The following is a 24,404-nucleotide window of genomic DNA, read 5'->3' on the forward strand; positions in this document are numbered from 1 at the left end:
AGATGTAGATGTTAAGTCAATTTGGTCTTGCATCAACTTAGAGACTGTAATTACTAACACCCATCTGTCTGACATATATCCAATTGCATGCCGAAGTTTATTCTAATATTGTTTGAACAACTAACTATATATTTAGTACATCTTTCCTTTTTTTATCCAAATAGTGCAGCATTTAGGAATGGGGTAACTTGCCGCGCGCTCGGAATCCTAGCCGGTTTGAGTGCAATATGTCTAAATTCATTGGACGCCTTGATTTTACGTCTAAACCCGAGGGTAATTTGCACTTAAGCCTTACAAATATTATGATATGTAATTATGTAGAATTTCTTTTCTTATTTGACAGGCATGTTTAACTGATAATAAGCCTTATTAATAACCATATTCCATTATGTATTAATTGCTATAATTGTGAAAATGGAGAGAGAAACTGCTAAGAGTGTCTATAATGTGTTTGGACGCTTAATCACAATTTGCATGTCACTGTATCTCCATGTGGGTCTCCCAAACTCTTCCTTGCACACCAAGAGAAACAATTATAGAGAGCCTTACCTTGCTACTCTTCCCAAGCGTGGCCATCTTCATCTCCATCTACCACTCCATTTTAGTTCAAAAGGTTATTGTTTCCCACAAGCAACACTAACCATCTTAACCTCTTTGCTACTCGACACAGCCTTTAAAAGTTCTCCTCCTCCCTATAAGACTCCACTATCTCGATACCCTAGGATCCACAACTACTCAACTTAATTAAATCCATTGCCATAATGGAGAAGAGTACTCTGTTGCTGTTGGCCGTAGTATTAGCCCTAGCTTTCGCACCATCCCGGAGCTTTCCCTTTGAGGAGAAGGACGTTGCATCGGAGGAGAGCCTGTGGAACTTGTACGAGAGATGGCGGAGCCACCACACGGTGTCGAGGGACCTCGACGAGAAGAACAAGCGGTTCAATGTGTTCAAGGAGAACGTCAAGTTCATCCATGAATTCAATAAGAAGGACAAGCCCTACAAACTCAAGCTCAACAAGTTTGGAGACATGACAAAGGAAGAGTTCAGGAGGACTTACGCTGGTTCTAAGGTCCATCACCATAGGATGCGCCGCGGAAGGCCGCGCGGTTCGGAGAGCTTCACGTACGAGAGCGTCCGGGATCTCCCTGCTTCGGTGGATTGGAGGCAAAATGGCGCAGTTACCGCCGTCAAGGATCAAGGGCAATGCGGTAAGAGAACATGCGCATGCAAGCTAACTCTTTTATTTGCAAGCAATGACACAGCGGCAATGGCCTTCCCCTGAAAAATTGGCCGCTCCTATTTCAGATAATTGTATAAGAAAAATAGTCTAATAAGCCCTCGTCATATCTTTACCGTATTAAAATGTTAGATTATATATATATCGTCAGCTGAGAGTTTTATAATCATCTAGGGAGCTGTTGGGCTTTCTCGACGGTGGTGGCGGTGGAGGGCATAAATCAGATCAAAACCAAGAAACTCGTTTCCTTATCTGAGCAAGAGCTTATAGATTGTGACACCAGTGACAACAATGGATGCAATGGAGGTCTAATGGAGTATGCCTTTGAGTTCATTAAGAGGAACGGAGGGATAACATTGGAGGAAGATTATCCCTACATGGCAGATGATGGAACATGCGATGTCTCGAAGGTACTAATAATTAAGATTTTTATGGAATCGTGAAATAGCTAGAAGAGTTGAAATCGTTTTCAAATTACTACGCTGACACCAAAAGCAACACGTGTGTTATTAGTTAGAGGGAGGGTTATTCTTGTTATATGATAAATGATATTTACATTCGTAATTATACACACAGCAGAATTCTCCGATGGTTGTGATCGACGGGCACGTGAACGTCCCTGCGAATGACGAGGAAGCTCTAATGAAAGCTGTGGCTAACCAGCCTGTCTCTGTTGCCATTGAAGCAAGCGGCACGGCTTTCCAGTTCTATTCAGAGGTTTGTCTGCAAACTTGATTAGGTGGTTAGTCAACATAACAAAGAAGTTCAATACGAACTCGAATTAAATGTGTTCTAGTCCTAAAGTGTATTTTACTCATTTTAATAGGTGAATTTAATATCTCTAGTGGAATATTCTTGTTTACATACTATTTTGTTAGATATTGGTTTGACCTAATAGGCCCATTGTTAATTACAATATTGGCAGGCACTTCGCCACTAACTATTAATGCTTCTAATTTTTTGACAGGGTGTTTTCACTGGAGACTGTGGAACAGAGTTGGACCACGGAGTTGCAATAGTGGGATACGGAACGACCCAAGATGGAACAAAGTACTGGACTGTGAAGAACTCATGGGGATCCGACTGGGGAGAGAAGGGCTACATTAGGATGGAGCGCGGAATCCAGGCCGAGGAAGGGCTCTGTGGTATTGCCATGGAGCCTTCTTACCCCATCAAGACTTCGCCAAACCATTCAAACAAGAGGAGAGCTTCTCTCAAAGATGAACTCTGAAAGCACTGCAGCTAAAGAATTGCAAAAGAAGAATTAGTCAACAGTTGGGTTAATTGTAATTCTTCAAGATCATACGTATGAATAAAGTTTAGCTTCATTTATTGGCATTCCGTTGTCTTATGTAGTCCATTCGCTTTGCTAATTTAGTTCCTGGGTAGTATGCTACAAGAACGTATTGTTGATGTTCATGTTATCAGTGTTGATGGTAATAATCTAAATTCAAATATCACAAAAGCTGACTCAAATACAATAATTAAATAAATTAAAAGAACTCACAAATAACATAATATTGTAAGATGTATAAGATGAGTCTAGTGATAAACATTATATCCTTAAGATCAATATGCTCTCTACCCGATAGTAAGATGTTGCCCTTCGAGTGACTTGTTGAATTAGGATAGTGCAATACTCTCTCTGAAATGTAGAAGGCTCAAATGAATTTAGTGAGGAAAAATTATACAGAATCAGCAATTCTATTTATGAAAAATAAATAACCATGAAGAATGAGTGTGTTAATTCGATTAAAAAATTGTCTTCAAAAGGAATCGTCGTTTCTCATTAATAGACACATCTACTTGGAAGTAAAAGCAGTTCAATTGCTGACCCAAAAAGAGGCTAAAAATAAATTTTAGGACTTGACCTAGGCATGAACAGAACTAAATTGAGGTAAGTGGCATTTATTGTTATGGCCTAGCTATGAGGGCAAACTCAATCCCATTGAGTATGGTGCTTAGAGAGATGTTAGAGGTATTTACATCCAGCCCCCTGGCTAGTTATCTATTGTTTAATCTTTGTAATTGCCTATTAGTTTGCTCTTGCTGTTTAGACCCTACGGTAGGTGCATTTACTTTCTAGTCATTTCCTTATGTGTATTAATCATTGCTTATGTAAATGAGTTGTTGCTTGGGTGGACTAGTTAGATTTGAGCTTGCTCATCTTGGCAAACTGAGTCAAGTCAAGGAGTCATATATAAATATTGTGGTATGCACCTAAATTGGATAGCTTTGGATTATTGAAACCCTAGTTGGTCTATTTTTCTCTCTTAATCTACATCCTCCCTTGTTCGACCAACACCATGCTTGGCCATCCACCATCCTTGGCCGACCAAGCCGCCTACCTTCTCGTCCTACTGCCCCCCATAACTAATACGAACCGAGTTAAGTCTGATCACATCATGAAAACATTGGGCTCGATGGATTGAGTCTATTTATCTTTTAATTGATTCGTGCTTATTTCTTATATAACCCTTAAGGCAAGTCTAATTATGTCATATAAGCTCTTAAGATAAGTCTAGTTAAGTCATATAAGTCACGTAAACCTCTATGGCAAGTCTAATTAAGTCATATAAACCTGTACAACAAGTCCAATTAAGTCATATAAACCTCTATGGCAAGTTTAATTAAGTCATACAAACCTCTATGGCAAATCCAATTAAGTGATATAAGCCTATAAGGTAAGTTGTAACAACCCAATCTTAAAAAAAAAAAATTATGGGCACAACGCGACCGGCCACATTGTGGCCAGCCTCGTGTCATGCAGCTTGCATGGTGGGGCGCCACGCGCCCGCGGCCACTGCTGCAGCCAACCGGTTGCGGCCAGCTGGCCATGGCGTGCCCTGGCGCCGCCACTACTCCTCCTCCACCGCCTTCTCTCTCTCTCTCTCTCTCTCTCTCTCTCTCTCTCGCCTGAGGTTGGGCTCGTCGGAGCCGAGCCGCTGGCCAGCAGCGGCCGGTGCCCTCCTCGCCGGCCCGAGTTCGCACCTCCCTCCTTTCTCTTCCCTTCTTCTCTTCTCTTCTTCTTCCTTCTTCCTTTCTTCTTCTTCTTCCTCAGCTGCTACTTCTCTTCTTATTTTCTACAACAATGCTGGGCTCGACCCAGCACTATAGCAGGCTAGTGTTGACCCAGCACTAGTACTAGTGATCCCTTATTTTTTTATTAATTTTTGTTATTTATTATTTGATTTAGGTATTTCTGTCTTAATTAATACAAATAGATTTAGACATTATTTATTTTAATAATAATACATATTCATCATTATGATTATTGTTAATTATAATTAATTAATGATTAATTAGGTTATAAACTATTACACATAAATATAGGTAATACTTATATTTATTTATTTATTTATTTACTTATATATATATATATATATATATTAGATTAATAGATAGATTTGTAAATTATAATTATTAGATTTATATTCTAATATTCTTATGATATACATTTTAAGTAATTCTATTAATTTATTTTATATTGTTATTTTTGTAACAAATAAAATACTAGGCTTATGTATTTATTTATATTTTATGAAGTAATTTATTATTTATTTATATTTATATTTATATTTTTATTTGTAATTAAAAATCTAGCTAGTTATAGAGATAAGTAGAAATTCTAAAACCTTCTAAATCATCATATATGACATGAACGGAGTTTACTCAGATAAATGGCTAACATCATACTACTTAAATAATTTCATATTCTGACCCCCCTGTTCAAGACCCCGTGGACTTAGCTATCGAGGCTTGATCATTGTCATAGCAACGTGAACGAGTAGTTGTTTGGTATTTGTAGTGGTGGTGAGTAGTCTTATCCCCTAGACGTCTTTTCTCAAATTAGATTTAGCCATTATTTGTTTTGGCCTCCAGCATGATTATATAACTTTATATAGAGATGATTTTAGTCAAACATATTTTTATCATGCATTTGATTAGGCTGATCTGAGATATGAGTACATTGGTGATATATAGAGATGATTATACTATTATGGTTTTATGTCGGGATGATTTTTATCATGAGTATGCATGTGATAGACTAGCAAACGTATACATGTGTTAGATACATAGTTAGAGTCGGCATTGCATTATTTTTCTCTTGGCTTCTTTACCACCTAAATTCCTAAGTTCCATGATCTGTTGTCGTACTGGATATATGCATATGATTTATCATGTATAGGAAATTATAAAAGTACGTGTATATGATGTGATGTGATGTGATATGATGTGATGGCTGGAACGGTATCTGGTCCGGACTGGTACTAGACATACTCTTAGCGTAGGGTAGAGTATGGTGATGGCTGATAGTTGTACTCTTAGCATATGACAGGGTACAACTATCATTGATATGCCTTTAGTGTATGGTAGGGTATGATTACTTTCTTCTGAGATACCTTTAGCGTATGGCAGGGTATGATTTATTCACAGAGATACCCTTAGCGTATAGCAGGGTATGATTCATCTATAGAGATACTCTTAGCGTATGATAGGGTATGCTCTGAGCTTGTGACATGATGTGTATCGAGTTTGGGGCCAGATACCATAGTCCAACATGGTGGATGATATTAAGAGTTGAGACGGATGATTGTGATAGTGAGAGATATGTAGATTATATCTAGCTCTGACATATACGATTATCTAGTGGTTGGCATGCATCATGCATCTTCATTGATGTGACTAGTATTATTGGATCATAATTGTTATACATGATATGTTGTTATATTCGGTGATGTTATTTGGTAATTTCATCATGTGATATATTTTTTGGTCGAGGATATAATATGCTCATTCATGAGAATTGATTTCATATATATATATATATATATCATTGAGGATACATATATACATGTTCATATATGGCATCATGCTATTTTTTGATTCATATTATTCAGTACATAATTTACTCTCTATTTGACATCATTGATTCGGGGTAAGGTCTATTTTTGAGCCTTTTGCTCATGACTCTCCTTATTTCTTTTCTAACCCCCATAGATATTATGGTACGTCATACCGACTCGAGATATTCCGAGGAGATATTTTAGAAAGATAAGGTGAGCTATAGACGTGAGATGGTATAGAAGATAGTTTAATCAGATATTGAGTTGTACCATTATTTTATATTTGTACTTCTTTGTGTACATGATAATTTGTATAATACAAGTCAGATTATAGTGTACTCTTGTATTAGTTGTTTGTTGTACCTTGATGGTTTGTTGTGGCTTATGTGGATCCTACTAGATTATTCAATGGTCTAGTGTATATTATTGTGGACTTGGATATTCACATGTTAACAGGTTTATTTAGTTAATAGTATATTTTATTTGGTGTTAGATTATGTGAGCATGGGTATGCTAGCAGGTAGTATTTGAGGATGTTATGATTATATGTGCATAGAAGAGTATGTGCATGACGGGCCCCGCTCGACCTGTCGCGTGCGCCGCCGCGTGTTGTGTGGGCACGTGGGCGTGCACGTGCCCGTGCCGGGCGGGGGCGTTACACAAGTCTTAGGTCGAGTCGTGTAAGTCTTAGGGCTAGTTCTAGTAGGACTCATTGTACTCGACCTCTATTTATAGAGGAGTTGGGCTCCTTTGATTAATCATCCAAGTATTGAGAAATTATCTTATCATTGAATTTATTTTAGGAGTAAGAGTATGATAACCTAGGAATATAAGTAAATTAATCTCCCTTCATTACTATCATCGTTGTCCATTTTTTTCCTCACCATCACCAACGCCATCATCCCTCATTCCATCCTCTTCATCTATCATCATTCAACCTCGCTACTTTTGTCTGTTTCGGGTGTTAGAGCGTATTAGTCCGGTAGCATATCATTTGGAGCTACCGGAGGGGTTGAGAGTACATCCTGTCTTCCATGTTTCATTATTGAGGGAGCAGATTGGTGATCATTAGGTCGTTGGATCAGTTCTACCGAAGCTATTGGAGGAGATAAAGATCATGGAGCTAGTTCGTGTACTTACTAGGCGCCGACGACATCGTGGTACTAGATTAGAGATGGAGATCCTCGTCGAGTCGCTTGGCAAACCATCTGACGAGGTGACATGGGAGTTGGAGACAGACATCTTAGAGCGTTTTCCCGACTTTACACCTTGAGGACAAGGTGGGGGAAGCGTGGTGGGCTGATACACCTTGTTAGAGTCTTTTCTTATTGCATTAGTTATGGGGCTATCAACTTAACAACTATTATACAACATATGTCATGGGGCTATCAACTTAACAACTATCATCACCCTATATTATTCAGTTCATTATCATTCTTTTCATCTAATCAAATTCACACAATTAGGAACTTCTAAACTAGACCGACTATCATGTCTTCCAAAACTATATACCTTACGTCTAAACTACTAACATCACTCACAATCCAATAACTGTATCCATGTCATATTTCCTACACCCATTATCCTATTTAGTAATCAACTCAAAGATTTAAACGAGACGTTAATCCTCTAACAATATTGTTAGACACACATATCCCTACTAAATCACCCATCTTATCGATACAATCAAAATTTCATACCTACTAACACAAGTATCTTACAAACACAATTTATCGTACTAGTCATCCGAAAATTCTTTTCTATATATAATCTACAATCACCTATATCACATCACATAATTTTTTTTCCACTATACAAAATCATCATATGTTTTACTCATTCATCCACAATCCATAATTATAACTTTCATAAAAATCAGAATAGTCTCTCTGCACATATATCTTTTACATCAATCTTCTAATCTCACATATATCCATAAAATATCAAAAATTCAAAATATGCTATATCTGCTAAAAATAACCTCAAATCTACTGATAATAGTCCTTTTGCACAAAATACATATCTCCACATATTGAAAAATTTCTACACTTTATCACGACATATGAATAAGTCTATATATCCAATATTAGGCTCCACAGACAATAACACCTCAATATCAATAACATCAATGCATGATTTAATAATATTTCATCGTATTCATTAGTCGCTCAAATAAATTCTCAATATACTAACATCACAAATTATTTCTATCAATATTGTCAAAGTATCAAAACTTAATAATCTCAACATTACAACCTAGATTTCTATCTCAACCAATTAATATCAAACTCATCGAGATTGACTACTGCGTAACCCTAAACCAAATCGACAACTACTATACTTGATGGTTTGCCAGATTATCCTTAAACCTAAGCTTTGATACCACTTGAACTGTAACGCCCCCGCTCGGCATGGGCACGTGCACGCCCACGCGCCCATACGGCACACGCGGCGCACGTGACAGGACGGGCGCTACCCGTCACACACAAATACTCCTATGCACATACAATCATGATATCATCAAATAAAACCTGCTAACCTATCCATGATCACATAATCTATCATGAAATAAATCATACTAATAACCAAATAAACGTGTTAACATAAGAATATTCAAGTCCACAATAATATACACTAGACTACTACATAATCTGACAGAACCCACACAGGCCACAACAAACTATCAAGATACAACTAAAACAACTAATACAAGAGTACACTATGATTCGACCTGTATTATACAAATCAACGTCTAATACAAAAGAGTACAAATATTAAATACTCGTACAACTCAGTTTCTATATAAACTATCATCTATACCATCTCGCATCTATAGCTCACCTCATCATCACTCTAAAATATCTTTTCAAGATATTTCAAATCGCTATCATGTACCACATATCTGAGGGGGTTAGAAAAGAAATAGAGAGAGAGAGTCATGAGCAAAAGGCTCAGTGAATAGACCTTACCCCGAATCAGTGATGCCAAACAGAGAGTAAATCATGTACTGAATAATATGAATTAGAAAGAGCATCATGTCATGAATGAATATATGAATGTATCCTTAATAATATGTAAATGAAAAGTAGATAACATGTCATAACTGATAAAATTATATAATCCTTGACAATGAGTAAACAAATCTCCATGTCATACTATTATTATAACTTTCTTTCAAATATGACACAAGATGCATGCCGACCATGACCATGTTATGATATCAAATGCAACCATATATGATGTATATTGACCACTCGATAATCAGGTAATCAAATAATAATGAAATCATATGCATTTCTCAACATCTCAGTCATCAATGTCAGCTCTATATGTCATCATCATCCTAGACCACTGTGCACAGTCAACATTTGGTACCCGGTTTCAACATCATGCTTGGAGGCTCAGAGCATACTCTGCCATCTGTAAGGAGTATCTCAAATATAATCATACCCTGCCATCTGCTAAGGGTATTAACAACCATCCAGACCGGGCACCCTTCTAGCTGATAGAAACCTCGTGAGGATAACTCGCCACATATGCCCTAGCGAACGACATGTGTCTGAATGTCTGCTGCGCACACAAACTAACGACCTCGGACGTAAGGCCAATAGGATCGCGACTATGTCGAGCAAGCAATCATCCACCAAACGCGTCCTAACCCTTGCGCCCACTCGGGTATCCTCACACTTTCTATCAACTATCATATCAATCACATTTCATGCTTTCCTTCTAAATGACAGATCATATGCATATATCCAGTACGATAACAAATCAATGTATAATAAGAATTTAGGTGGAATAGGAATCAAGAGAAAAATAATGCAATATAGTCTCCGATCATGTAGTCAACATATGCATACTCATGCTAATCAATTACATGCATACTCATGCTATAGATCAACTGGATATAACATTATAATAGTATAATCATCTCTATATATCACCAATGTATTCATATCCCAAATCAACCTAATCAGATGCATGATAAAATATACTCGACTGTAACCATCTCTAGATAAAGTCATATAATCATGCTGGAGGCCAAAACATGCATGTACACAATATATAATATAACCTAATTTGAGAAAGGCGTCTAGGGGATAAGATTACTCACTGTCTAATCAGAAGACACAAACCACGTATCTCTTACGTCTGTCAGTCAAACATCAACTCACCGTCAGGGTCCACAGGGTCTCACATAAGGGAGTCGGAATCTGAAAGTATATAAGTAGTATGATGTTAGCCGTTTATCTAATTAGAATTAATTCAATTAGAATATAAAGATTTATTAGGTTTAGAATCACTTCTCTTTATTTTTTATTACATAACTAGGTCTATATTATAGATACGATTCAAATACTATAATTATATTATTATCATAAAAGGTTAGTTATAACATAAGAAGAAGATGTCTCTTTCCTTTTATATGAGAGTATTTCTAAATATATAATTATAAAATAAAATAAAATAAAATAAAAGGCTAAATAACTGTATGTATAGACAAGGTCTAATTATAATTAATTTTATAATTCATACACTATCTTGATTAATTAGGGACAATGCAGTCTTTACTCGATAAAATAATAAATAAATAACTGATATAATTCGGACTTCACCGATGTCATCTCGAGCATGGATACACTTTAGGAGTTTCTTTGTTTCTTGTTTTAATTTTTAATTTCCAAGAAATTAAGATTTCTGTAAGTCGCGTTCGAACGCGAATGGAGTGAGTTTACAAGCCTCACATTGACATTTTGGAGGAATGACCATAGAGTGTTGTTAGATGGAAGTCAACTGCTGCTTGAACTTCCAAACGAAGGGGACGCAAGGGAGCTTGCTTCTTTCTTTGCACCCACCTTTCCTTTCTTCTCAGATCTGCGGAGAGCTAGCGCAGAGGATAGTATCTGGTCCGACTCATGGACGAGCTGAGAGAGAACCCCTCAAGCCACCCCGAGCATGAGGAGCACGATGGGTTTGTACTAAAGCGCGGGCGGATCAAGGGACCCCGGAATAAAGAACTACGAAATTGATAGCACATTTCCATGATAGTAGGTCATGAAGGGGTATTACTGTAACAACCCAATGCCAAAAAAAAAAAAAAATTCATGGGCACTACGCGACTGGCCACACTATGGCCAGCCTCATGCCCATGCCAGCTGCTCATGCAGCTTGGTGGGGCGCCACGCGCCTGCGGCCAGCTGGCCGCGGTGGGCCCCGGCGTCGCCACTACTCCTCCTCCACCACCTTCTCTCTCTCTCTTTAAATCTCTCTCTCTCTCTCTCTCTCTTTCTCTCTCTCGGCCACCCTCTCACTCTACCCTCTCTCTATATCGGCACCTTCCCTGGAGCCGCCGCCTCCGCCGGTGAGATCTCTCACTCCCCCTCTCTTTCCTTCTCTCTCTCTCTCTCTCTCTCTCTCTCTCTCTTGCCCGAGGATGGGATCGTCAGAGCCGAGCCGCCGGCGAGAGGCCGGCCGCTGGCTGGCCAGCAGCGGCCGATGCCCTCCCCGTCGACCCAGGTCCGCAACCTCCTCCCTCACCTCCTCTCTTTCTTCTCTTCCTCTTCTCTTCTTCTTCTTCTTTCTTTCTTTCTTTCTTTCTTTCTTTCTTTCTTTCTTTTTCTCCTTCTTCCTCAGCTCCTCTTTCCTTGTGCATAGTGTTGGGCTCGGCCCAGCACTGTAGCAAATAGTGCTGGGCCGAACCTAGCACTGATGGCAGATGTAATTAATTTATTAATTAATTCATTTATTTATGTTATTTATTTAGGTATTTTTCTTCTTAATTAATGCAAATACATTATTTAGACATTAACTATTTTAATAATATTATATATCCTTCAATATAATTTTATTAATGATAATTTTTATAATTAATGATTAATTAGGTATAAATATAGGTAATAGTTATATTTATTTATTTATTTACATATCTATTAGATTAATAGATAGATTTGTAAATTATAATTACTAGATGTATATTCTAATACCCTCATCATATATATTTTAAGTATTTCTATTAATTTTATGATTATTCTGCAACAAATAAAATACTAAGTTTATTTAGTTATTTATTTATTATTTTATTGAGTAAAGACTGCGTTGTCCCTAATTAATCAAGATAGTGTATGAATTATAAAATTAATTAAAATTAGACCACCTCTATACTTATTTAGCCTTTTATTTTATTTTATAATTATATATTTAGAAATACTCTTATATAAAAGGAAACAAGCCTCTTCTCCTTATATTATAACTAACATTTTATAATAATAAAGAATTATAATATTTGAATCGTATCTATATTATAGACCTAGTTATGTAATAAAAAATAAAGAAAAGTGATTCTAAATCTAATAAACCTTTATATTTTAACTGAATTAATTCTAATTAGATAAACGGCTAACATCATACTACTTAAATATTTTAGATCCCGAACCCCCTTATTTGAGACCCCGTGGATCTTGCTAGCGATGAGTGACACTTAGTTACTTGACGGACGTGAGAGATACGTGGTTTGTATCTTCTGATCAGACGGTGAGTAGTCTTATCCCCTAGATCCCTTTCTCAAATTAGGTTATATTATATGTTATGTACATGCATGTTTTGGCCTCCAACATGATTATATAACTTTATCTAGAGATGATTACAGTCGAGTATATTTTTATCATGCATATAATTAGGCTGATATTGGATATGAGTATGATGATGATAAATAGAGATGATGAGATATGATTATACTATGGTGAGGTTATGTCCAGTTGATCTGTAGCATGGGTATGCATATAATAGATTAGCATGAGTATGCATGTGCTGACTATATAATTGGAGACTACATGACATCATTTTTCTCTTGATTCCTATTCCACCTAAATTCTTGTTATGCATTGACTTGTTATCGTATTGGATATATGCATATGATCTGTCATTTAGAAGGAAAGCATGAAATGTGATTGATAGGATAGTTGATAGAAAGCGTGAGGATACCCGAGTGGGCGCGAGGGTTAGGGCGTGCCTAGAGATGATTGATCGCTCGACATAGTCGCGATCCTGTTGGCCTTACGTCTGAGGTCGTTAGTCTATGTGCGCAGCAGACATTCGGACACATGTCGTTCGCTAGGGCATATGTGGCGAGTTATCCTCACGAAGTTTCTATCAACTATGTGGGTGCCCGGTCCGGATGGATGTTGATATCCTAGCGGGTGGCGGGGTATGGTTATATTAGAGATACTCTTGCGGGTGGCGGAGTTTGCTCTATGCCTTTGGACATGATATTGAGACCGGGTACTGGGTATTGCTGTGCAACAGTGGTCTAGTATGTTGATATTATACTAAGATGTCGGTGATAATTATGATATTGAGAAATGCATATGATTTCATTATCATTTGATTACCTGATTATCGAGTGGTCAATATTCATCATATATGATTGCATTTGATATCATAATGTGGTCATGGTCGGCATGCATCATGTGTCATATTTGAGAGAGAGTTATGATGATAGTATGATACGGAGATTTATTTACTCATGGTCGAGGATTATATACTTTTATCAGTTATAACATGTTATCTACTTTTCATTTATATATTATTGAGGATACATTCATATACTCATTCATGGCATGATACTCTTTCTGATTCATATTATTCAGTATATGATTTACTCTCTGTTTGGCATCACTGATTCGGGGTAAGGTCTATTCACTGAGCCTTTTGCTCATGACTCTATTTCTTTTCTAACCTCTTAGATTTGTGATACGTGATAGCGACCTGAGATATCTTGAGAAGATATTTTAGAGTGATGATGGGGTGAGCTATTAATGCGAGACGGTATAGAAGATAGTTTAACCAGACATTGAGTTGTATCATTGTTTGTTATATTTGTGCCTTATTGTATCGAATGATGATTTGTATAGTATATATCAGAATTTATAGCACTCATGTATTAGTTGTTTAGTTGTATCTTGATGGTTTGTTGTGGCCTATCTGGGCCTTGCCAGATTATGTAGTGGTCTAGTGTATATTATTATGAACTTGGATATTCATATGTTAACAAGTGTATTTGGTTGATAGTATGATGTATTTGGTGATGGATTATGTGATCATGGATAGGTTAACATGTTTTATTTGATGATGTCATGATTATATGTGCACAAGAGAGTATCTGTGTGGGACGGGCCCCGCCCGACCTGTCGCGTGCGCCGCGCGTGCCGTGTGGGCGTGCACGTGCCGTGCCGGGCGGGGGCGTCACAATTACGTACCTACAAGTGGTTGGCCCAAAACTGTACATGGATAGCGATGAAGATAGACGTGAAGAAGTATGTGCATGAATGTCAAATCTGCCAATGAGTCAAATCGGAGGCACTCAAGCCCAGCGGGCTGCTGCAATCATTGCCTATACCGGAGCGTATTTGGGAGGACATCTCTATGGACTTCATCGAGGGGCTGCCAGAGGTTTGAGGACAATCGGTGGTGTTCGTTGTGGTAGATAGACTAAGCAAATATGTTCATTTCATAGCATTGACGCACCCGTTTTCAGCGATAAAGGTTGCTGAAATTTTTCTTCAGGAAGTGGCGCGCTTGCATGGGATGCCTAGGTTGATCATGTCAGACCGGGATCGCATCTTCATCAGCGAGTTTTGGTCCGAGTTCTTCAGATTGAAAGGGACTGAAATCAACCTTAGTTCAGCGTATCACCTCGAGACGGATGGTCAAACCGAGGTGGTGAATCGTAGACTAGAGCAATACTTGCGATGCTTTGTGGCGGATCGACCAAATGATTGGGTCAAATTCCTTCCATGGGCCAAGTGGTCATACAATACCGCTTATCACTCTAGCATCTGCATGACACCCTTTGAGGCAGTTTATGGGCGCACTCCCCCTGTCTTGCGCGCCTACTATAGACTCGCGGCGGAGGATACGACCGAGCTTGACTTGGAACTTGTTGATCGAGATGAAACCTTGAGACGGCTCAAGATGCACCTAGTAACAACCCAAAATCGCATGAAGCAGACTCATGACAAAGGCCGGCGTGAGCGAGAGTTTGAGGTGGATCAATTGGTGTTTGTTCGAGCTCAACCGTACCGGCAATCCACATTGAGGCCAATTTTGAACCAGAAGTTGGGTCACAAGTACTTTGGTCCGTACCGAGTGCTACAATGAATTGGTCCAGTAGCTTACCTGTTGGACCTACTTGAAGGAACCAAGATACATTCGGTCTTCCATGTATCGGCATTGAAGGCCCAGACCTAACCATGTGGTGGGTTCGGCCTTACCCGAACCAATAGAGGAAGATGGCCCTACTGAACTGGTCTGAGTCATAGGTTGTAGGAGAATACACCATGGATCCATATTGGAGACTGAAGTTGTTACACCCGAACCCTAAACACGTGCATGGCATGAGTCCACATGACACGTGCATAGCACCTGACCATTTGGTTAGTTACTGAAAATCAAATAAACCTGTAGCAACATCATGATTTCATCCACAACATCTAAACTAAGAATAACTCAAGTCTAACTATCAACAGCATATAGATAACCCTACTTGGGCCCCACACAGGCCACAACACATTGATACGATTCGAACTTCACCGACGTCGTCTCGAGCATGGATTCACTTTAGGAGTGTTTTTATTTCATGTTTTAGTGTTTAATTTCCATTAAAATAAGTTTTCTGTAAGTCGCATTCGAACGCGGGTGGAGTGAGTTCGAACGCGGTTTGTGAACGTGGTGAAGAGAATGTACTGTGCGTTCGAACGCACTATGAACGCCTGCATCGCGTTCGCAAATATCGATAGGCGCGTTCGATCGCGCGTTCGAACGCCTACATCGCGTTCGCAAATCTAGAAGAGCGAACTCGGTGCGTTCGAACGCGGTCGGGCGAGTTCGAACGCGATCGACGAAAATTGTGTTTTTAGGGTTAATTTGAGTTGTTGGTTAGCCTATGAAAGGATGTGGTAGGCAACCAAATTGATTATTGATTATTGAGATTGAGTTTTGCCTTGCCTCCTTCGTCTTCTTCACTCCCGTTCTCTCAATCCCCGGCGACGCCGCTTCTAACCTCCCTCGTCCGGCTAATCACCCTAGTCCCTTAGGGGTGGCCCTCTTCTCCCCCTTCTTCCAATCTATCCAACATTTGCCCTAACCTTTCCATCATCCATAACCCTTCCACCACCACTTTTCCACCGGTGCCACACCATTAACGCCGGTCCTCCACCAACCACAATTACCTAGGATCTCGTGCCTCCATCCACGGATCCAAAACAGAGCATCCTGACGTTCGTCCACTAAACGGACGATATCTCGAGATCCCCAACTCAGATTCGCCTGAAACTAGATTTGTTGGAAATCTATTTTCTGGGGATACAACATATCAGAGTTTCACGTTGATCAGACGGCGGCATATTTCGATATCTTATTTCAAAGTTCCGTGCCAGATCTAGTCCAAATCTGAGAATTGGAAGAGATCGACCCTTCACCAAAAAGGCGAGATCGTATCAAGCTGGTATCAAAGCTCCATAGCCAGAGGTGTGATCGTATAAAGCTGGTATCAGAGCCAGGTTCCTCGGACAAGCGCTTCCAATGACGACAACCAGATCCATGGTTGCACGGCGAGATGATGAAGAAGAGATTCTCCCAATAGAGGAGGGAGAAACGGTTGCGGGGACTTCCACACGCGGAACCGCCCGATCTAATCAGAATGCGGAAAAGCCTAGCATTCAAGCCATGTTGGGGTCTCTTTCCGAGCAGATGGCCATCAATAATCAGATGATAATGGAGATGATGCGGGAACTCCGGGCGACAAGAGATGCAATGACGAACGGGAAAGCACCATCGACCCCACGACGCGAGTCCACCCGCTTGAACCCACCGCCACCGGTTCAGCCTTTGCAACCATAAGAGCCGTTGCTACCACCACCCTATGAGCAGAGGCAAGCAAGGATGGTTACACCAGGTCTAGCTGCAGGTGAACCCATCCGACGGGTGAACCACTATGGAGACCACCTTGGAGATCAAGATCCGTGGGTGGGATCCTCAACCCTTGAAGCCAATACGATCCGGAACCACGGCGAGTTAATCTAAACCGAAGGAGGGATCCTCAACCCTTCATGGTGCATCCTCCCTCGGTTAGACAAGGAGTTGGACATGATCCGGAACGAGACAACGGCATATGTGGACAAGTCGTGCGTCTCGAATTCTCCAAGTTCAAAGGTGGCGATCCGATCGATTGGTTGTATAGGGCGGAGCAATTCTTTGCATATTAGGGTACGGCGGAAGAATACAAGGTGACGCTTGCGAGCTTCCACCTTGAGGATGCGGCGCTTCATTGGTTTCGAGCAGCCAATGCCATTGAGGCCATCGAAACTTGAGCTGAATTTTGCGCCGATATCACACGGCGATTTGGAGCATCGGGGTATGAAGACTTTGATGCTCTCCTCTTAAAGACGGTACAGAAGACCACGATTGGGTCATACCAAGAAGAATTTGAGAGGATTAGTAGCCGATGTCATCCACCATGGACGGATCAGCAACTTCGCAGCACCTTCATCTCCGGGCTGCGGGGTGACATACAAGCCGATGTGAGGGCTTTAAGGCCTAAAACCTTAAAGGAGACCTTCGAAGATACGGTGCTTATGGAAGACAAACATAGGGCCATGAAGATACACCTAAAACAGAGTTGGACGAGCTAAGGAAGCCGCAATCAAGCTCAACCAACCATAGCGGCAGGAAACATCACTAGAGTACCAAGAGTTGCTGCTGCAGTGGTACCTCCTCGAGCACCCTTGAAGCTATCCCAAGATGTGAAGTACGCACCCAGAGGTCCGGGACGAGCACTCACACCTGCCCAAGTGGAGGAATGATGGGCCAAAGGTCTATGCTTCCGTTGTGATGAGAAGTTTGTACCCGGGCATCGCTGCGCTAAACCGATGGGATCGGTGATGCTAATCGATGGATTGGAGGAAGCGGAGGACGAGTTTGCAGCTGAAGGTGCAGATGTGACTGGACATCAAGGAGAAGAAGCTGAGGAGCAACCCGTGGAGGACATGATAGCCGAAATCTCCCTCCACGCCTATTCGGGGACAGCTGCGCCAAAGACCTTGCGGGTGAACGGGGTAGTCAAGAAAACCACAGTGAGAATCTTGATTGACACCTGGTCCACCCACAACTTCATTGACAAGAGGCTCCTTAGGAAGATTGGGCTCGAGTCGGAACCCACGGAAGGGTTCGATGTGACGATCGGAGATGGCACCACATTGCGAGCAGATTTTATTTGTGGAGGTGTGGAATTGAAGGTGCAAGGCCAAACTTTCACATTGGACCTTTATCCGTTGGCCTTGCGAGGTGCCGACATTGTTTTGGGGACTCAATGGCTTCAAAGCTTGGGGCCCGTAACATTTGATTTCTCAAACCTCACACTGACATTTCGGAGGAATGGAAGAAGGGTGCTGCTGGATGGAAATCAACCGCAGCAAGGGCCAACATTGCAACCACTTGTGGGCTTTCCTTTTGTAGGGGACCAAGCTCTACTATTGCAAATGGTTGTCGCTAAACCTAACTCGAGTCATTGGAAGGACCAAATCCGGATCCACCAACTGCATCTAACTCGACCTCCCGAGCACAATCGGATGCACCAGATTTCTATTGCTGAACTAACATTGAGTCAAGTGGTTCGACCACCCGACACCAAGTGGACTCAATGTAGATGGACCCGAATTCCACCTTGGGTTAGTTGGAGTACAAGTATCCAAGCTCGACTGAGGATGAACCCCTTTGAGGCAGTTATGATCACACTACCCCTATCTTGCGTGCCTACGAAAGACTCGCGGCGACGGATAGGACCGAGCTTAACTTGGAACTTGCTGATCGAGAATCGAGCGGCTGATGCCCTTTCGCGCCAACCTGACACAAGTGAGCTTGCCTCTTTCTCAGCACCAACATTTCCTATATCCTCAGATATGTGGGGAACCAATGCAGAAGATCATACCATGGAGGAGCTAGAGTCAGATATCATGGATCGCTTTCCAAATTTCAAACCTTGAGGACAAGGTTGCGGAAGCATGGTGGATTGATACGATTCGGACTTCACCGATGTCGTCTCGAGCATGGATTCACTTTAGGAGTGTTTTTATTTCATGTTTTAGCGTTTAATTTCCATTAAAATAAGTTTTCTGTAAGTCGCATTCGAATGAGGGTGGAGTGAGTTCGAACGCGGTTTATGAACGTGGTGAAGAGAATGTACTGTGCGTTCGAACGCGGTGCGTTCGAACGCACTGTGAACGCCTGCATTGCGTTCGCAAATATCGACAGGTGCGTTCGATTGCGCGTTCGAATGCCTGCATCACGTTCGCAAATCCAGAAGAGCGAACTCGGTGCGTTCGAACGCGGTCGGGCGAGTTCGAACGCGGTCGACGAAAATTGTGCTTTTAGGGTTAATTTGAGTTGTTGGTTAGCCTATAAAAGGATGTGGTAGGCAACCAAATTGATTATTGATTATTGAGATTGAGTTTTGCCTTGCCTCCTTCGTCTTCTTCACTCCCGTTCTCTCAATCCCCAGCGACGCCGCTTCTAACCTCCCTCGTCCCGCTAATCACCCTAGTCCCTTAGGGGTGGCCCTCTTCTCCCCCTTCTTCCAATCTATCCAATATTTGCCCTAACCTTTCCATCATCCATAACCCTTCCACCACCACTTTTCCACCGGTGCCACCCCATTAACGCCGGTCCTCCACCAACCACAATTACCTAGGATCTCGTGCCTCCATCCACGGATCCAAAACAGAGCATCCTGACGTTCGTCCACTCAACGGACGATATCTCGAGATCCCCAACTCAGATTCGCCTGAAACTAGATTTGTTGGAAAGCTCTTTTCTGGGGCTACAACATATTAGAGTTTCACGTCGATCCGACGGCGGCATATTTCAGGATCTTATTTCAAAGTTCTGTACTAGATCTAGTCAAGATCTGAGAATTGGAAGAGATCGACCCTTCACCAAAAAGGCGAGATCGTATCAAGCTGGTATCAGAGCTCCATAGCCAGAGGTGTGATCGTATCACACATCTTCAGGAGCTTTATACCACAACATATACACAACGGTGTATATACATAATTATACAAATACAAAGTTACCTGCTATAATATAAGACAAGGATAAAGACACACTTTGGAGGATGTCTACTAATACATCAGATAAGATAACTCATCTAGCGCATAACACTAACCACACACTACTCTTCACCCATCGGCAAGATCTCTAAGGGAGTATCCTGCTCCTCTCGTTCACCTGGTTTTTGAAAAGGAGAAAACAAAGAGAGTCATGAGCTAAAGACTCCATGAATAGACATTACCCCGAATTAGTGATGCAAATAGAGAGTAAATTATGTACTAGATAATATGAATTAGAAAGTAGCATGATGCCATATATGAACATGTATATATGTATCCTCAATGACATATATATGAATGAAATCAATTTTCATGAATGGGCATATTATATCCTAAACCAAAAATATATCACATGATGAAATTACCTTATAACATCACTGAATATAACAACATATCATGTATAACAATTATGATCCAACAATACTAGTCACATCAATGATGATGCATGATGCATGTCAACCACTAGATAATCGTATATATCGAGGCCAGATATAATCCATATATCTCTCACTATTACAATCATCTGTCTCAACTCTGAATATCATCCACCAAGCTGGACTACGGTACCCGGCACAAACTCGATACACATCATGTCACAAGCTCAGAGCATACCCTATTATACGCTAAGAGTATCTCTGCAGATGAATCATACCCTGCCATACGCTAAGGGTATCTCTGTGAATAAATCATACCCTGCCATACGCTAAGGGCATATCAATCATACACATGCATACTCTTGCTAGTCCATCACATGTACACTCATGATAGAGATCATCCCGACATAAAACCATAACAATATAATCATCTCTCATCATCTCTATTTATCATTATCATACTCATATCCAAGATCAGCCTAATTAGAATGCATGATAAAATATGCTTGACTGCAATTATCTCTATATAAAGTCATATAATCATGTTGGAGACCAAAATATGCATGTACATAATATTTAATATATCATAATTTGAGAAAGGCGTCTAGGGGATAAGACTACTCACTACCACTGCAAATACCAAACAACCACTCGTTCACGTTGCTATGACAATGATCAAGCCTCGATAGCTAAGTCCACGGGGTCTTGAACAGAGGGATCGGAATCTGAAATTATTTAAGTAGTATGATGTTAGCCGTTTATCTGATTAAAATCCATTCATGTAATATATGATCATTTAGAAGGTATTAGAATTTCTACTTATCTTTATAACTAGCTAGATTTTTTAATTAGAGATAAAAATATAAATATAAATATAAATGAAAACCTAACTATATGTATATCTTGATTAATTAGAAATTACTTTATATAATAATAAATAAATACATAAGCCTAGTATTTTATTTGTTACAAAAATAACAATATATAATAAATTAATAGAATTACATAAAATGTATATCATAAGAATATTAGAATATAAATCTAATAATTATAATTTGCAAATCTATCTATTAATCTAATATACATATAAGTAAATAAAGAAATAAATAAATATCAGTATTACCTATATTTATATGTAATAGTTTATAACCTAATTAATCATTAATTAATTATAATTAACAATAATCATAATGATGAATATGTATTATTATTAAAATAAATAATGTCTAAATCTATTTGTATTAATTAAGACAGAAATACCTAAATAAAATAATAAATAATAAAAATTAACAAAAAAATGAGGGATCACTAGTACTAGTGTTGGGCTTGGCCCAGCACTAGCTTGCTATAGTGATGAGCCGAGCCCAACAATGTTGCAGCAAACAATAAGAGAGGAAGCAGCTGAGGAAGAAGATGAAGAAAGGAAGAAGGAAGAAGAAGAAGAGAAGAGAAGAAGGGAAGGAAGATAAGGGAGGTGCGGACCCGGGCCGACGGGGAGGGCACCGGCCGCTGCTGGCCAACCAGCGGCCAGCCTCTCGCCGGCGGCTCGGCTCCGACGAGCCCAACCTCGGGCAAGAGAGAGAGAGAGAGAGAGAGAGAGAGAAGGAAAAAGAGGGGGAGTGAGAGGTCTCACCGGCGGCGGCGGCGGCTCTAGGGAAGGTGTCGGTATAGAGAGAGAGTAGAGTGAGAGAGTGAGAGAGAGAGAGAGAGAGAGAGAGAGAGAGAGAGAGAGAGAGAGAGAGATTTAAAGAGAGAGAGAAAAAGAGAAGGTGGTGGAGGAGCAGTAGTGGCGGCGCCGGGGCTCGCCGCGGCCAGCTGGCCGCAGTCGGTTGGATGCGGCAGTGGCCGCGGGTGCGTGGCGCCCCACCATGCAAGCTGCATGATGGGCACGAGGCTGGGCACAATGTGGCCAGTCGCATCATGCCCATAATTAATTTTTTTTTAAACTCTACTTAGGTTATTACAGAATTGCTGATTTAGTGGCTGGGCAAACCTACTGACGAGTCTACATGGGAGCTAGAGTCAGATATCTTGGATCGCTTCCCAAATTTCAAACCTTGAGGACAAGGTTGCGGAAGCGTGATGGATTGATATGATTCGGACTTCACCGATGTTGTCTCGAGCATGGATACACGTTAGGAGTGCCTTTGTTTCTTGCTTTACTGTTTAATTTCTAAGAAAATTTCACGTCAATCCGACGGCGGCATCTTTCGGGATATTATTTCAAAATTCCATGCCAGATCCAGTCCAAATCAGAGAATAGGAAGAGATCAAACCTTAGTCTAAGGGGAGATCATATCAATAACTAAATAAGCCTAGTATTTTATTTGTTGCAGAATAATCATATATAATAAATTAACAGAATTACTTAAAATATATATGAAGATGGTATTAGAATATAAATCGAATAATTATAATTTACAAACATATAAATAAATAAATAAAAGTATTACGCATATTTATACCTAATTAATCATTAATTATAAAAATTATCGTTAATAAATTATATTGAAGAATATATAATAATATTAAAATAGTTAATGTCTAAATAATCTATTTGCATTAATTAAGAAGAAAAATACCTAAATAAATAACATAAATAAAATAAATAAATAAATAAATAAATAATCTGCCATCAGTGCTGGGCCAACTGCGTAGAAAGAAGGAGAAGAAGCCGAGGAAGAAGAAAAAGAAAGAAAGAAAGAAGAAGAAGAAGAAGAAGAAGAAGAAGAAGAAAAAGAAGATGAAGAAGAGGTGAAGAAGGGAAGGAAGAGGAGGGAGGTGTGGACCCGTGCCGGCGGGGAGGGCACCGATCGCAACTGGCCAGCCAGCGGCTGGGCTCTCGCCGGCGGTTCAGCTCCAACGAGAGGGGGGAATAAAGGATCTCACCGGAGGCAACAACTTCAGGGGAGGTGGCGGCGGGCCGACATCGGCAACGAGGAGAGGAAGCAGTGCAAAAGAGAGTGAAGAGAGAGTAAAATGAGAGAGAGAGACTGAGAGAGAGATAGATAGAGAGAGAGATTTAAAGAGAGATAGATAGAGAGAGAGAGATTTAAAGATAGATAGATAGAGAGAGAGAGATTTAAAGAGAGAGAGGGAAGGCAGTGGAGGAGGGGTAGCGGCGACGCCGGGGCTAGCCGCAGCCAGCTAGCCACAGCCGGTTGGCTGCGACGGTGGCAGTGGGCGCATGGCACCCCACCACGCAAGCTGCATGAGCAGCTTGCATGGGCATGAGGCCAGCCATAATGTGGCTGGCCACGTCATGCCCAAAATTAATTAATTAATTTTAATTTTGTTTTAAGGTTAGGTTGTTACAGATGGGTTCTTGTACGAAAAGATAGGCTACGGAATGATTCCTTCAAGATGTGGATTTATTACTAGAATCGGTTCACGTAACCATGGAAAAATATTCATTAAATATTCTCTTATAGTCAGAAAATTAAAAGCAAGTGGATTAGATTCGTATCTCCCTGATCTATAATTTTTGTATTTACGCCCTTCGTTTAAACTGCAACTGGGACAAAAACACGAAAGAACGCTGGTGATGGTGGTGGTGATGGGTGGAGTGGATGTTAGGGTTATGGATGATTATGGAGATGAACGTGGATGGTGGATGTGGATAAGGGATATAGACGAAAGGCAAAAAGTGGTCGAGATCCCAAAGAAGAGGGAGGAATCGATAGTCGAGGGAGATTAGAAGTTAGAAGAGACCTTGCCAATGGTAGAGGTGGAAGGATGGTGAAGAGGGAGGAGGGAGATTAAGGTAGAGATAATATAAAGAAGATA

The 24,404-nt window shown here is 40.3% G+C and overlaps 1 protein-coding gene across 2 annotated transcripts; it reads left to right on the forward strand.

The window, feature by feature from the left end:
- The first annotated feature begins 698 nt into the window (after nucleotides 1–698).
- Nucleotides 699–2,576, forward strand: LOC140792734 (vignain-like). Of its 2 annotated transcripts, none has more exons than XM_073143896.1 (4): nucleotides 699–1,209; nucleotides 1,413–1,648; nucleotides 1,815–1,955; nucleotides 2,206–2,576. In XM_073143896.1, the coding sequence occupies exons 1-4, from the start codon at nucleotides 762–764 to the stop codon at nucleotides 2,467–2,469; spliced, it is 1,089 nt and encodes a 362-aa protein (XP_072999997.1). In that variant the 5' UTR covers nucleotides 699–761; the 3' UTR covers nucleotides 2,470–2,576. The 2 variants fall into 2 exon arrangements, with proteins under 2 accessions (XP_072999997.1, XP_072999998.1); XM_073143897.1 differs by having other exon boundaries at nucleotides 1,818–1,955.
- Nucleotides 2,577–24,404: the final 21,828 nt, after the last annotated feature.

Source organism: Typha latifolia, chromosome 7, assembly GCF_019914945.1.
Source record: "Typha latifolia isolate L0001 chromosome 7, TyphaL0001v2, whole genome shotgun sequence".
Taxonomy (NCBI): domain Eukaryota; kingdom Viridiplantae; phylum Streptophyta; class Magnoliopsida; order Poales; family Typhaceae; genus Typha; species Typha latifolia.